Source organism: Streptopelia decaocto, assembly GCF_964273445.1.
Source record: "Streptopelia decaocto genome assembly, chromosome: 10".
Taxonomy (NCBI): domain Eukaryota; kingdom Metazoa; phylum Chordata; class Aves; order Columbiformes; family Columbidae; genus Streptopelia; species Streptopelia decaocto.
Genome location: NC_138665.1, coordinates 10187662 through 10202953, shown reverse-complemented (window position 1 = coordinate 10202953; position 15292 = coordinate 10187662). Strand labels below are relative to the sequence as shown.

At 37.6% G+C, this 15292-nt stretch overlaps 1 protein-coding gene across 2 annotated transcripts in view; it reads left to right on the top strand.

The window, feature by feature from the left end:
• Positions 1-15292, top strand: part of DACH2 (dachshund family transcription factor 2) — a 251589-nt gene that overhangs the window by 189324 nt on the left and 46973 nt on the right. For both annotated transcript variants that reach the window (XM_082062043.1, XM_082062042.1), the window contains exons 4-5: positions 3594-3749; positions 6332-6504. In XM_082062043.1, coding sequence (XP_081918169.1) covers positions 3594-3749; positions 6332-6504 — 329 coding nt within the window. The remainder of the gene's footprint in view (positions 1-3593; positions 3750-6331; positions 6505-15292) is intronic.

Below are 15292 nucleotides of genomic sequence, written 5' to 3'. Positions count from 1 at the left end.
ATAAAGTTCAATTGCTGTTTTCTGTGTCTCATCTTCCGTAGTGTTGTATATTTGCTCTTCTTATTCATATGTTTTTTTCCCCTTTCATTTCATATGTACCTAAAAGAAATTACTTGAAGTCCATCTCTCTGTATACAATAGTACGGATCATTGTTTAATTTTAGACTCTTTGTTTTCTATATTAAAAAGAGTGAGAGCCTTCCCTAGCTTAGCATGGACAAAGAAATTATTTTTTCCTGATACACATTTATTCGAAGAGAAACCTTTTGAATATAATGAGAGGAAAAAAATGTAAGCCTCCATAAATTTATTTCTTTGTTTTGTATGGCATGGTTCATATAAAAGTTTCATTTTTTGTTTTCACTCGTAAACTCATCATACCAAAAACTGGATTTATAATCAAAACGTGACATCTTTGCCTTATCAATGCCGCCTATTTGGACAAAAAATGACAATGAACAGAACCGCCTGAAAAATTGTGGCTAAACCTAAGTTTGAAGTATTAAGGAGGATTTGCTTTTTATAGGTTTATTCACTTCTAATTGTTATGGTAACAAAGAATTTGAATATATGCATTGATATATATATGTCAGATATGTACTTGCTGATATAACATGCTGACAACTGTGTTACTAAATATGTATGCTCAAAAGTGAATACTACTTTTTCAAGTTGCGTGATAGTAAAAGGACTGAGTATATTATCACAGGTTTGCATTTTACATATTTGGTTGATGATGTGAATCTAGTTTTGACTTACTATTAATTTATATGTAGGTTTTTCTGGCTGTATGGGAATAGATACAGCAGGGAAGGGTCCAAGTTTTCTTTCCAAGCTGTGAGTTTCCAGCAGGGCTCAGGGACTGTGGGTAGGCTGAGTCGAAAGTGTCTGTCACGGGGCACAGGAGCAGGACCCGTGGGACCTGACTTCTCGTCCAGTTTCACCATTAGTCAGCCGGGGAACACGGGAGAAGTTGCTTCATAACTCTGCACCTCAGCCTTCCCACTTGTAAGATGGAAATAATCACACCGCCCTTATGAAACACCTCTCAGTTGAACAGTTCTGGGTAAGAAGTAGTTCTAATTATTATTTTCTTTTTGAGAGACTTGCTACTACATAGTATGTGCAGTCCAGATTAAGTGATGAAGCTGTTATCTGTGTGGTATACTGCAGAATACATTCCATTTAACATGCAATTTTATTATACATCATACGCTCAGCAGTTTGGGTTTTTTTTTTCTTTCTCTGAGGAGAAGTGATAGGGAACATAAGAATACAGGAATGGTCTGTAGAGATAAGTGTATTGCAATTTATTCTTGTGTTACTGGCACTGAATACTGGAGAAAATTTACAAGTGGAATTTACAGGAAAAAAGTAATTATTGTTCTTATGTGTAAGGAAAACTGGTCCAGTGATTTGGACTCTACGACATAATTTAAATTCAGTTTCCTGTTCCATTGCAGATTTCCTGTATTTCCTTAAGCAAGTCACACTTCTTTGCAGTGCAATTCTCCATCTGTAAAACAGGAATAACTGTACGTTCCTATAGAACACGCAGCAGCTGTAAAGCTGAGCACAGAACGCCGGGAGGGCACCTGGTGCTGCAGCTCCGGGGCCACACAAGTGCTGTGGGTAAATGCCCAAGGCTTGGGAAGGACAAGAGAAACTGCCAGAAATAAGTAAATAAACTAAGAGTTTAGACCATCTGTAACTGGGGTTGAATGTATTGGAGAAAAACAGGGTGAGGGAGACTTGTAGATGAAGAGTACGGGTTTTTTCATTCAAAAATCTCTGACAAGCTGTCTTGTGCACAGTTTTCATGGACACTGCGCTGATACATGCACAAAGTTACATGCACAAAATCTATTCCTAAGCAAAACATTCATGCTAATGCACATCTTTTTTCTTTTTTCTTTTTTTTGAGGAAGAATAAAGTGTAAAGGTTAAATTTACTGGAAAAGCATATGGAGAAAAATGAAACTGATTTGGTGAAATAAAATATTAAGCATTCCCTCAGAAAATATTGTTTAAATTGCAATTTTAAATTGAGAAATACTTTACCAAATAATATGACCTCTGTTTCATAGTAGTCAGAATGAACAACTTCTATACTAAGTATCAGTCAAATGTTATTTGGAAGAGCTGATATACAGTATATTAAATATCAAAGATGCTGACACAGCTGTAACTGTAGCAGTTATTCTAATTACTGCACTACGCCATGTTATATCACATGGCATAATTTAGTGTATCTTTCTTTGTCAATGTATTACTTAACATTTTACAAATTACAAATCTTTTATGGGAAGGTAATTCATACTTGGACATAGTGCTAAAATGATTGAGTGATTTCCTTTTTTCTCAGTCATTGATCTTTCAAACTCTTTCATTTAGCAGTATTAGTCATGTTTATTAGCTACGTGTTGTCATAAAGAACGGAATTTTTCTGTTACTTTCATATTCAATTAGAATGTGTTTCGTTTGCTGTGTCTTTCTGCTGCATCACAGTCATCTATTTACTTACTCTAATTGAAATTCTTGTTCATAAATTCAAAGCAAAGTCAATATGGCAGTTACTTATTTTCATAACAATCTACAATGTAATTGAAAATGTGGGGTGTACCTGAGATGGGAGTGTACTTAAAATATCTGTTACTTTAGAAATGTCCAGTCTAACATTTTTCAGGTGGTTTGTTTTGTGAACCAGATGTATTTCAGAATTCACTAACATGGTCTACTTAACTGCTGTTTAAAAGGACCTTGTTATTCAAGTGTACAAGTGGAATACTGGAGAAAACTGCAATCTGTAAAATTGCTGCAGAACACCCTCTCTTCAGAAGACCAAAGGGATATTGTGACCAAACATGAGTGCTTAGTTTGCTGTACTGTGGTTTTGTCGTAGATAGTAATTACTGTGCATAATGTTTATCTGGATTCTTAAAATTTAAATTCCTGAATATTGATGATTTCCAAGCCCACCCTGATGCCTGGTTTGTATAACCTCACAAAGTGAAGTGTTTCACTTCGGGCATCCCCAGGATCAAACCCAGCAGGGGAGGAAGAGCTGTTTAAGTTCAAAGATAATGCAGCAACAGGATAAGTTGTGGAAAGCTGTTGAGGGATGAATTGAAGCCAGAATGGCAGTGAGTGTTGGAGGAGTGAACAGCAGAGCCACTCTGCAGTGAGACTGACAGTGGTGAGAGACTGGACAGGGACGGACACAGATTTGTCTCTGGCAGGGACAGGGTGGCCTGATTCCCTGCGGCAGCAAGAGGTTGTGATTCTGGCTCTCAGATGTTCCCTTTCTGCCTCATTTAATTAATTGTGACTGATGTTTACTTGGGTGATTTTATCGTTAAATATTTAGCTTTTCCTGTTTCAAGAAACTAGTGTGACGAAGCTAGGTGATGCTGAACATTTCTCATATTTTTCGCCCGATGCATATTTATTAATTTATTTTTTAAAATTTCATGTGCTTTGTTTGTGCTCAATGCTTAGCTCTGGTAAAGAGCATTAGCTCGTTGCTAACCAAGCAATATGTCTTTTAAAGAAAAGTGTATGACATTTATGGTTGTTTGTACCCTGTTTTGCAGGTGGGAGCGAATCCTCCTGGGATAAAGACAAGCTTCAGTCTCCCATTACGGCGGGGTCGCAGCACAGCATTGCTCATCCCACGCTGTCTGGGCAGTCGAGCCTTGGAAGCGCACACCCGCTCAGTCCTCTCCAGCAGAATCACCTGCTCACCAACAGTACGTACTGTGCTCTTAAGTGGGGGGGAAATAAAAGTACGTAGAGTCCTTCTTGGAGGCTGGGTGTGCGTTCCTTCCCAGCCTCAGGGAGGTGGGGAAACGGAGGGGAGACATGTGCGTGACAGGGGGATCAGTGCTCTCACTGCCTCTTGCACTCGTGCATCACATCCAGGGCGCTCACTGAGATGCAGCCACCCTCTTTGAATAATCACCCACGCTGGGTTAGGGACTGTCAACTGACATTTCCATGGCCTGGACTGGAGGGAAAAATAACCATAAGATTGCCTAAAACTTCAGCTATATGAGAAAAGGCTCTTCCAGGTGAAAATGCTGAGCACAAAATAAAAAATATGAGAGCAAGGAATAAATGCAAAATGACTAGTTAAAAGTGAACAGAAGCAAACCTTCTGACTTGTCCTGCCTTGTAACTGCCAGGTGTGGGCAGGGTCATCCTGGTGGTGGATGAATAATTAAAATCTCACTATTTCTGAATCCATGTTATTTGTTTAAGCTCTTCATCCTCAAAGCTTTGGAAATAGATTTTTTGTGTTGGTCTTAATGAATGAATGACATTTCTGGCTCCTTAAACAATTTTAGAACCAGATAGTTCCTTGTTACCTGTGTAGGGCCCCAGACTTGAGCAAATCAGAGCTGTTCAAATGACTCCTACGCTATGTGTCTGCTTTGTTCATGGCAAGATACGGACCTTAGCGTTTTGGGCATCTGGTTAAGTGTCAGTAGTTAAGAATCACCAGATTATAGGACTCAAATTCACTGTAGTTTATCCTTTCATTTTATATTTGCGCATAATTCAATACCTGTATATATTTTACATACAGGAATATTATGTTCTTTGCTGATAAAGAAAACTTTATTTTCCAGTAGATTTTGTAGTAGGCAAATGTCTATAGGCTATTAAAGGTTGTTTCGAATGTCAGACATTATGTCCAATGATTTGCAAGTGTAGGATATATTTTCTTCATAGTCCTCTGAAATGTTTGACGGGTTGTGTCTTAAAACTGGTGATGTGCTGTTAAATTCTGTTTGTAGTTTGCATTTAGTTTGCATGTCAATTGGACTTTAAGTAGACATACAACTCAATGTGGCCAGATGGTGTCTGGGAGTTTTGGAACTCTATGGAGTATGAGGAAAGATTATTGGGCTGTTAAGGGAGACATGCAGGGGAACAAAGGCTTTGGATGTAAGTGCTGAAGGGGATTGTCAGTATGGTTTAAAGTGATGGGAGACGTATGTGGGCTTCGCTTATTACCTATCATAATTAATATTGGTGTGGATCATCATATAAAATACATAGTGAATCATAAGGCATCACAGTTGTTGATCATGATGTGCTCAAGCTAAACAGAAATCGTGTGGGAACTCAGAATATATACAGTTCTGCTGTTGTGGTGGGCGCTGTGGTGTTTTTATATCGCTGTAGTCAAATTGTATTGGAATAACATAAGCTATAACAGTCAATGGTATTTTTTATTGTGACTTCTGTCATACATCAAAACGGGGACTGGTCTTCTCATTTAAAATAGTTAAGATAGAGCCAAAAGTTTAACGACTTTTAAAAATAATTAATGGGAATAGCATATGGTTATGACTAGCTATATGATTATGTTATTTATTACTTTCACCCTAATTTTTAAATGAGAATTGCTAATCTAAATTTCATTTAGAAAAACAATAACTCATTTTATGTGGCAGAACGAGTCATTTTTTCTGAAAAAATCGTTTTGGATGCCTAGAGGTTACTATCTTCACATGGTCTCTCTAAAGAATTCTTAAATGTGCAGTAACGTGAAATAATTTTTTCAGTGAATTGGTGTCTTGGTATTGCTTTCCATTGTAGTCATTACTAAATACATAAAACAGTACCCATGCTGAAATAGATACTAATGAAACACGAGAATCCAGTTAGTCTTAGCATTAACATCACGTTTTTGGCAATGTCAAGATCTGCAAGTTGGTGCAAATGAATTTCATACCTTCTTAAATAGTTTTATATCCATAGCAGAAGGCAATTTAAAGTGACTTTTTGGAAATTAAAACCTCTGGCAACGATTTTAACCTCTCATTTCTTATTCCAGTTCACAGACCTTCTGTAGGGTAGTTCAGTAGTTTCTGTAGTCCAGCCCACAGCTTCCTGTGTTCAAGAGACAGTCAAATATAAACATCTATTCTCAGATTGTGGTGTATGGGAACTAAGTAAGAGAGCTTGATAGGAGTATATTGTCAGATAAAATTATTAATAAATATTATTCTGATGTGTTGGAGAAACATGAAAATATCTGCATTTTGTGGTTTTTGCTTTATTGCTCTTAAGAAAGGGATCATTGAACTTATGCACAGTTTTATATTCATTTTGCTAATACTGTGTTGCTTTTCAGCTGTATGTTTCTTTCCCCAATACAAACCATACAGCCTCTTCTGGAGGGCAAAGACAATTATTCCCTATGTAGCATCAAAACTGTTAACACATAGTCGTATTAACTAGTGAATGTTCAAGTAGAATATAGGCTTTAAAAATGGAGTTGTTGGACTGACCCATATAACGTGCCCGTGCTCTCTTCCAGGGATAGACCTGCCGTTCATGATGATGCCTCACCCTCTGCTTCCCGTCAGCCTACCTCCCGCTTCGGTGGCGATGGCGATGAACCAGATGAACCACCTCAACACAATAGCGAACATGGCCGCGGCGGCCCAAATGCACAGTCCCCTTTCCAGGGCAGGGGCCTCGGTTATCAAGGTAAGAGTCATCTATGAGACTTGAAAAAAATAACTTTTTGAGGCTAAAAAAAAGCGTTGACAGTGACTTTCTGAAGGCAGATAACTAAGAGGTTATGCTGCCCATAGCACAGCTGGTCCTGATGGTGCTTCTGTTTGAGGAAATACCCACCAGTACAGTCAAGAAGTTCAGATGCTCTGCTCTATCTACCAATCTGTAATGTAATTAAAAGCAAATAGTAACATTCACAAGAGGCTAGGGGAATAAGCAGTGCTGCATCTGGGAAAGCTCAAAAACTATTCTAAAGTGTTGTTTAATATCATACTTAACGTTCTACTTAAAAGAATCTGCTATAGAACGCAACAGGAACTCTAGTGCGGTGCAATTCTGGAACAGGTTAATAGTAGGGAATATCATAGAAGTACCTTAATGAGTATAGCCTGTGGTAGCCATGCTTAAATTTCCTTCTGGCTGGATAAAAAGTGTTGATCCTTTTGAAAGGCTTCTCATAGTGTCTTCCAAGCAGGTTGTTAAGAAAACTTAATTCCCATATTGAGAGCTGAAGTCCTGCTACACACACTAAAAAATACGTCGAGACAAGAAATTTTCAAAATAGCAGGAGACAGGATCAGTGCCTGTGCAGGACTGGTGCTATGGGAGTCTCCGCAGTACAGTGTGTCCTCTTTTTACTGAGCGAAAATGAGAGTTTTTATCAGTCTAACTTTGGTGTGTATTTGCATGCACATGCATGTGTCTTGTTGAGGAAATCAAGTTTTGCCAACTTTGAAAGGGAGTTATATTAGCATTTTTGCTTGGTTTTCAAATATTGGAGTCTATAGAGTTCTCTGTTCTGGAGAGTACATTACTTTTTATTTTGATATTCAGGTTCGTTTACACTCACGTATCTCCATCACTCTGGAATCCCAGCATTCTGAGTTGCTTTATTCAAATAACTTTCAGTGATTTGCTGAACTTAATCTCTCGTATCTTTATTGTAAACCACCCTAATTATAAAATATATTTTTTTTTATAATTGAGAAGTTACTGTTGCCAATATTACAGACCAATTGTCAGAATAAATCAGTTAGGATTGTGTTGTACTTTCTATTGTCACAGGCAAATTTCTTTCTACATCAAGCAGGGAAAGAAACTAGTGGTACATGAACACATGTTTATTTTTCCTATCTACTGACATCAACATTCTTGCAAGGAAGAAAGCAAATTTCTTTTGTCACTTTACAGTAGCATAAAATACTACATCTCTCTGCTGAGGTTCTGGAGGTCTTTATTTTTGATGTGATCGTCCTGGCCCTGAGTATCTCCAAACCCCTCATGTTGTTTTTCTTCTTCACTGAGAGTCCACTTCCAAATTAGGGCAAATGTTGTTCACAATACTTTGATTTTGTTTACCTGTTGTTTTCTTGGATTCTGGGAGGCTGGTAAAGTTCAGGGAGGCTGTTTAGGATGAAGATCTATGAAAACTTCTCCCTGTCATCAGTGTATCTGCACAATTGTTGACTGCATAGGGGAAATGTGATATCTCTGATGTCCAACTGCACATTAGTTAATGCGTGTCACTGAACTCTTAGAAATGAATTGAGGTTCCATGCATTTCACTCAGTATCATTTTCTTTAACTGTTCCAGAGACCTCCTGAGGAAACGGTAACTTAAATACAGCAGTGGAATATTTGTAGCAGCATAAGCTTTGATTATATTTTGAATGCTATCGGCATACCAAAATGAAGATTAAATATGTATTTGTAAAGAATACTTGTTCTTTGTAATATAGACTAGAGTTTTTGCAAGCAGTTAGGTTTAATGATGCTCTTTAGCAGGCCCTTGCTGATGCTAGTTACTCATTCACAGCTATTTTTTCCCCAACACCTGCACTAGCGGATGCACAATATCACCACAGCAACAGTAGCTCTCACCAGCACCCTAGTGGGAATTATTTTCTCTACATGATGTAGAGGAAAATATACAAGTCGCTAATGTGAGAGAGGTAAAGTGTGCCTCCATTGCTGTGCTCCTCCCACAGTGTGTGAGACTCCTTTTGTCCTTTCCTTCCCTTATGTACAGTCATCTAGCTCTGAAAGACGATCAATTAAGATTAAATCCTTGTACAAAACACAACATGTAAAAGAAAAGCATTGCTGCTCTTATCTGTCAGCAGTATTACTTTTATTATACAACACTTTTAAAGTGCATTTAATAAGTACAAGTTACTAGTTTTGGATGAACTGCAGTTCCAGCATTATGACATTACTTAAAATGGGAGAAATGAATCTAATATATTGAGTGTGTATCTATTTCTATACTCTGATGACTAAAATACCACTTGGCCTGTTTTCTATAGGTGTGAGAATCAGCTCCTTTATAAAGGTTTTGAATGAAGTCATTACGCTTTTTATATCACGTTTGCCATTTAGAAATAAGCTGTTCTACCAAGATATGCATGATCAGCAAAGTTAACATTTAGTGCTCTAGAAAGAAATGTCATAACTATGAAACTTGATTTCTTCCTGACAGGAACATTGTAAATTAGGCGAGCACAATGGCCAGGCTCACAAAACCTTCTCAGCCATCTATAATATGAGCTGATGTGATTATAGCAGCACCCGCTAGCAGTGCTATAGCTGTGGTTCTGGCAGTGCCCCTGTAATAAATCCAGCCTTGCAGGGATTTACTGTGCATCTGAAAGAGCTTGCTCCATTTCAGACTCTGCTCAAATGGTTCTGAAGAATCTGCACAATTGAGGGTGTCATGTGGCAAAACCAAAATTTGACAGGAACACTGACTTCAGCACCCTCTCTCTTCTCCCTCTTGTGTCTTCTCTTCTGCTAGTTCTTTTTTTTCCAGAGCTGTTCTTGAGCTGGATGAACTCTGCAGTGCAGTTACTGGCCTCAGTGTAAAACACTTTGCTGACCTGCTCTTGAGGCCCCGTCTGGAGTGGAACTTGAATCATGGTGTAGGCTACAAACAGCAGTGAATGTGTTGTAGTTTCCTGTCATCCAATAGTTTGTTTCTGAAACTCAGAAAAATCCACTCAGTGATTATATTTTCAGGTCTTCAGAAGCAAAGTTTGGATGGGCCCTTTATAAAAAGAGAAAAGATTTTTCACTGAAGTTTATAGAACAACTCAACTCCAGAGATCGGTAACTACATAACATTAAGATTTTTATTTTACAGTGGACCTATGACAAATATGGCTAGTTATGTAACAAATGAATATGACTATTATTATGTATTCACAGCATATTATACAGTTTCTCATAAAGGAGCTGTTAAGATGTATGCTGAGAACACAAACTGAATCGCATGCTGAAAGCACACCTGAGTCTTAACAGATCATTTAAATTAAATGGGGTCCAAAGGAGTTGAGACCTCACAGCACATAACATGGACAGCAAATACACAAAGAGGTGTCACAGCAAAAATGGGAATATATTTCTGTTTATTGACAGTATATTTGAACCTTGCAATCAGACTGTGCCCATATAATAACTCCTTGTCCATAGTGGAATGAGGCCTCAAACTGCGGATCCTTGAGCTCTGTCCAATACAGGCATCAGGAGTGTTAAACTTGTGTCATCAAGCTTAAAGTCTCAATTTATACAGATTAATCCAGAAAGGCCTTATATGACTAAACAAATGTATTAATTTACACAATTTCAGGCAGCAGGCAGGGAGGGGGCTGGGAACGTTGCAGGTAGGCAGGTGTGAGGAGGGCTGCCAAGAGCCCGGGTTCTAGCGCTGGGGGTGTGCTTGTCTCTGTGGTCACCGAACTTTCCCCCGTGTCCTTTGAAACAGGTCAATGGGAGATGCTGAGGTCAGGGTGGGCTTGAAATTTAGGTTAGGGTGGGAACCAAATCCAAACCAGGGCCCTTAAGCTGCTCCCTTTTCTGCTAGATACCAAAAGAGTACTGAGAATACTGAGACAAAAATTTATCACAGCAATTTGAGAGGCGCTTTTACCCTTTTCTCCCAGTTTTTGCATGCTTCTTATTCTACTCACCCCACATATTTTGCACTTGTCTTGCTACTCTTGCTCCTGTCTCACCCTTCCTCCTCCATGTCTCCTTGTTCTCTCTCTTTTTTCCTCTGACTCTCCAACAGCCTCTGCCGAGCCACTGAGAGATGTGCTGCTCCTGAGTAGGAGTATTTCTGCAAATTGGTTTCCTGCTGTCCATTTTTCTTCTGTCGTGATTCCCTCATTCTTGCTGTATTCCTACTTTTCTCTTTTTCTTTCTCCTCTTGTCCAAGTCCCAATTACGAATAAATGGCACATTTGTTGAATACACCTGGAAAACCCAGGAAAAAAAAACAGTTAAAATGTAATTCGAAATGTTTTGTTTCAAAAACACCTCAAAATAAGGCATTTTTATTTTTGTATTTGAAATCATGTTTCTTTCAGACTTTCACTCCAATGTATTTAGAAACATATCAAAACTCACAGAACAAAGCATTAGTTATACAGTGTGATCTAGACATGCAGTAGAGATTTTTGAGTCTCCTTTCCTTTGTGCTCTCTTCTGATTTTGTGGGATTGTTAAAGCATTTGTAAAGGATGTATATGACATGATTTTAAATCCCCTGAAGAGAATACAGATGGGCTGTGTAATTATTGCTGAGAGGTGCTATTTTCTGTGTGCCATACAACTCACATTCATAATATTTACCTGACAGCCAGAAAAATGTGCCCATCTTGGAATACTCTGAAACAATTCTTGTCAGTATAAAAACATATCTCATTACAGAATTTATAACATATTTAATTTCGTCTCTCTCTATGCATTCCATTCATTCTGAATTGTTTTCAGAATATTACAAGACTTATAAAATAAAGCTTCTGTAAAATTTATGCTTTTTTTCTCATTATTAGGTTTATTCTGTCCCATTTCATAGCACACGTTCATTGCTGGCAGCTTATTGCTGAAAATGGCACTAGAATATGTTGGGAGAGAGACATGTGAGAGGGACTAGTTTAAGTTCGCTTCTTATAAGGCTGATTTTTGTGGCTTTATCTGTACCGAAGGAGAAGCGAGTGTGTGGTCTTGTATCTTTTTATTTCACTGATACAGAGGAACTAATATGTTAGGAGATGTTCAGGTCCCTACAAATTGCATTAAATACCCTTCTCATCTGTCCTCCTTTGAAGGGAGGCAGAAGCCTCTCCCTGTAATGCCAAGAGTGCCTCGCTTGTTAACACCGAGACACTTAGTTGCTAGGCTGAAGAATAAGCAATGAATACTGATTTTAAACTCACAAGGAGAAAAAAATACAGTAAGCAGCAAGTACAACTGTTTTTTGCAAAGCTTGCAAGGGAATATCATTACACTAAGCACATACTACCTTTTAGTTCTGGCTCAGATCTTTTTAATATTGGCTTAGTCATTTGCATTTGTACTTAATAACTAATGTAGCTATAACATAGATTAGATATAGCATTATCATCATAAGTCCTGGAGTGCCTGCCTTTCATTCGGTAGCAGCGCTGGGTGAAACAATCTATAGGAGGGGTACAAGTTTTCACTGCAAGATCCTTTCCAGTTTTAGTCAACGTTATACTTGGAGATTGAAACTAAAATGTAAAGATAAAATCTGAGTACACAAGTGAAGGTTGCCGTAGTTTTTGCAGTGACTGCTAATTTAAGAAATAGTGAAGAAGGCGGCTCTTGTTTGGCTGCTGACCAATCCCATTTGATTTGCTGTGGCTCTGTTTGGCTGAGCAGCTGGCAATTAATGAATTGATAGGAAGTAGTCACAAGGTAATGGAATTAGCAAGTGAACATCTGGTATTAAAAACCAGTAAATTTAGGAGAGTTTTTATCATTTCTTAAAATTGGTGGGAGAATAATTACCAGTTGACTACAACTGAAACAACTATGTGTACGCAGTGAAAAAAATTGCATTTCAAATGTCAGAGTACATATTTTAAGTCAATGACTTCCCAATGCGCTGCAAAAGATGAATGGGATCCAGCTGGCTTTCAGACGTACAGATCCTACCCTAGTTTTTGGACCAGCTGTTTACCTTGTGCATCTCCAGTTCCTCCAGCAGTTGGAGATACTGTAGGTAGCTCAGAAGACCAACAAGTCATCCATAGTGTTTGCGTGTGCCCATTTCCAGTCTGAAATGATCCAAAATATAAACCTATCCTATGTTTTCTTGCCGAAAAACAGTGACTCTACCTTCGTATTTCTTGTCTGCCACTCTCCGGCATCATTTCAGATTTAGCACAGCTCTTGCTTACTGTGTCATGATTATTCTTTCTCTTTGAAAAGCCTAAATGCCATTTACATATTGCTTTTCTTAATAATGCATTAGGTAAGGACTGTAAATTTTAGAAAGCTATTAAATATGTAGTTTTTATTAGAATTCAAATAGTTTCAACTAAGGTCAAGTGGAAAGAAATGTGTGTCTTAATATTAACTAAACTCTAGTCTAGACCCAAAGACAGTAGATCCCCATTTTTCCTTCCTGTCCATTTCATTAGCAAGGTCTGGTGAATTCCAGCTCTCCTGCCACTGCAGAGCCCTGTAGATTACAGAAGCAGCACCTCAATTAAATATGAAATATCAAGATAAATGTCTGAATAAAATATCCAGGACTCAGACAAACTTCCAAAACCTGCTCGTCAGCAGTGAAATGCCATTAAATCCTCTAGGAACTCATTAATAGATTAACATTTGGAAGAGTAATTACAGCTACATTAGAACTAAGAATAAAAAGAAATAAAGGAAAATCCAGCAGCATCATTTCTCTAAACTCTTGACACAAAACAAAGATCAATACTATAAAAAAATCAGAGGTAAGGAATTAAGGTCAAGATGATTATGTCAAAAATAGGTAAGCTGTTCATATATATTTCAAATAAAACTAGTGTGGATGCAACTGTTACGTAGTGTTTCATGTTACCTGAGTGGAATACTACCTCACAGGGGAGAGAAAAGGGATATTGAGGTGAAATCAAGGATGTATCTGGAAATTGAATGAGTTGATGACTTCAGTGCCGTTAACCTAAATCACAACTAAAATTAACAGTGTCAAGCTTTGTAGCTACATTTTCTGAGCCGAAGCAAGACACTGATCTTTAGTGAGACAGAAATACATTACCCTTCCCAAGGATTAAATACTGCAAAAGTCTTTTTAGAGAATTTATGTTACAGCTCTGTAGAGGGAAGAGAAAAGATGAGATGAAGTGGGTACTATAGTTAGATAAATACGTGAGATCTTGAGAAATGTTTTCATTTTTCATAAAATTCTCACAATCTGTAAATTTTATATATATAATTCATTACATTATAACCTGGAATATGAACCTTGCAAATTTGTGAAACGGGGAGAGATACAAATAGAGAAAATAGAACTTTTCTTTAGAAATGCTTCTCTGTTACTGTGAGTGTACCCGCTGTAGAACCCGCTGCACAGTGTGCTGGTTGGACCTGAGCTGTTTTCAAAAGGAAAAGAAAATATATGAAAAGTAACAAGGTTGTGAAATACGTAGATGACAAACAAAATGAAGTCGTCAACGTGTGGGAAAAAAAAAAAGTTCAGGTTTTAGATTTGCGATTTTCCTGTTTAAATGCCCTCATTGATTTGTTACAAATACTGTTAACCCTGTGTTTGGAAAATGGTGAGGACATTATCACTTGTGTTCTCATTTGTAATAAAATAGATTAACTTGCTGTGAAATTTTAACTAGGCTGAGACACAACAGTAGCTACCTAATGAACCAGAGCACATTGCTGTTAAGTAGCTAAATAGATGCATACTGATTACAGGACTGAAAAATGGATCTGTTTACTTGCAAAAAAAGAGTGTTCATAGTGTTATTTGTTATAGTAGGGGAAATTCAGCACTACATTTCCACACAAACATTTAGAAATAGACAGTTTCTCAATCCGTATGCGTTCTTACATGATGATACTCTATCCTCATTTGTATTACATATAATGTAGAGAAAATTTCAGCTCCTTTGTTGCCTATAGAGATAAGTGTATCTTCCCTGTATGTGTAGGTTTTTGTAACTGGTAAGACGTTAGATGACATAATCAACTAATTCTCTTTAAAAGTGATTCACTGTGTGATTAAGAATGACATTATTATTTGACACTTTTATTTCTGCCTGAACATTTCAAACCAAGACCCTGAGTTTGAAGGCAAATTACTTGAAGCAGAGATTATTTTATATTATAGCAAGAGACAATGGGAAATGCAGTTACCAGGAGCTCAAATACTTTGCTTTTCCAAATCATCAGCTTTTGAATTACTCAAATAACTCCCATTTAAGATGACATATATGGCTGCTTGTGTGATATCTAAGTGTTAATTCGTAATCATATTTGTTCATAGATTCTTTTTGCAGAACAGTTGGCATGTCCTCTCCTTGGCTATTCATTTTCATGGTTGCAATAGACAATGAAATTTACTTAAACTATGTACTCTTCTGTAAAATTAATCATTTCAAAATGATATCTTAATTGTAAATCGCGTGCTCTGTGTGGTACAAAGAGAGGAAATAGTGCCAAAGAGGATGGTTAAAACTGAAATCCGCAAATAAAATCACAGTCAGACTTGTAGCCTGTTAGCAGTAACCTATTTGGAATCTATTATTTACGCAAAGGTAAAAGACACATAGCTCAGGATTGCAGGTATATGATTCATCATTTATTTAGGTAAATACTTTTTGAGGTAAGAATGTGACTTTTAGAAGGAACTTCATAAACAGCCCAACCGCAGAGTAAGTCACGACTGTCTGTTACTCTTCTGCTCATCTTGGCAACCTCTAAACCCACTGTTTTGGCA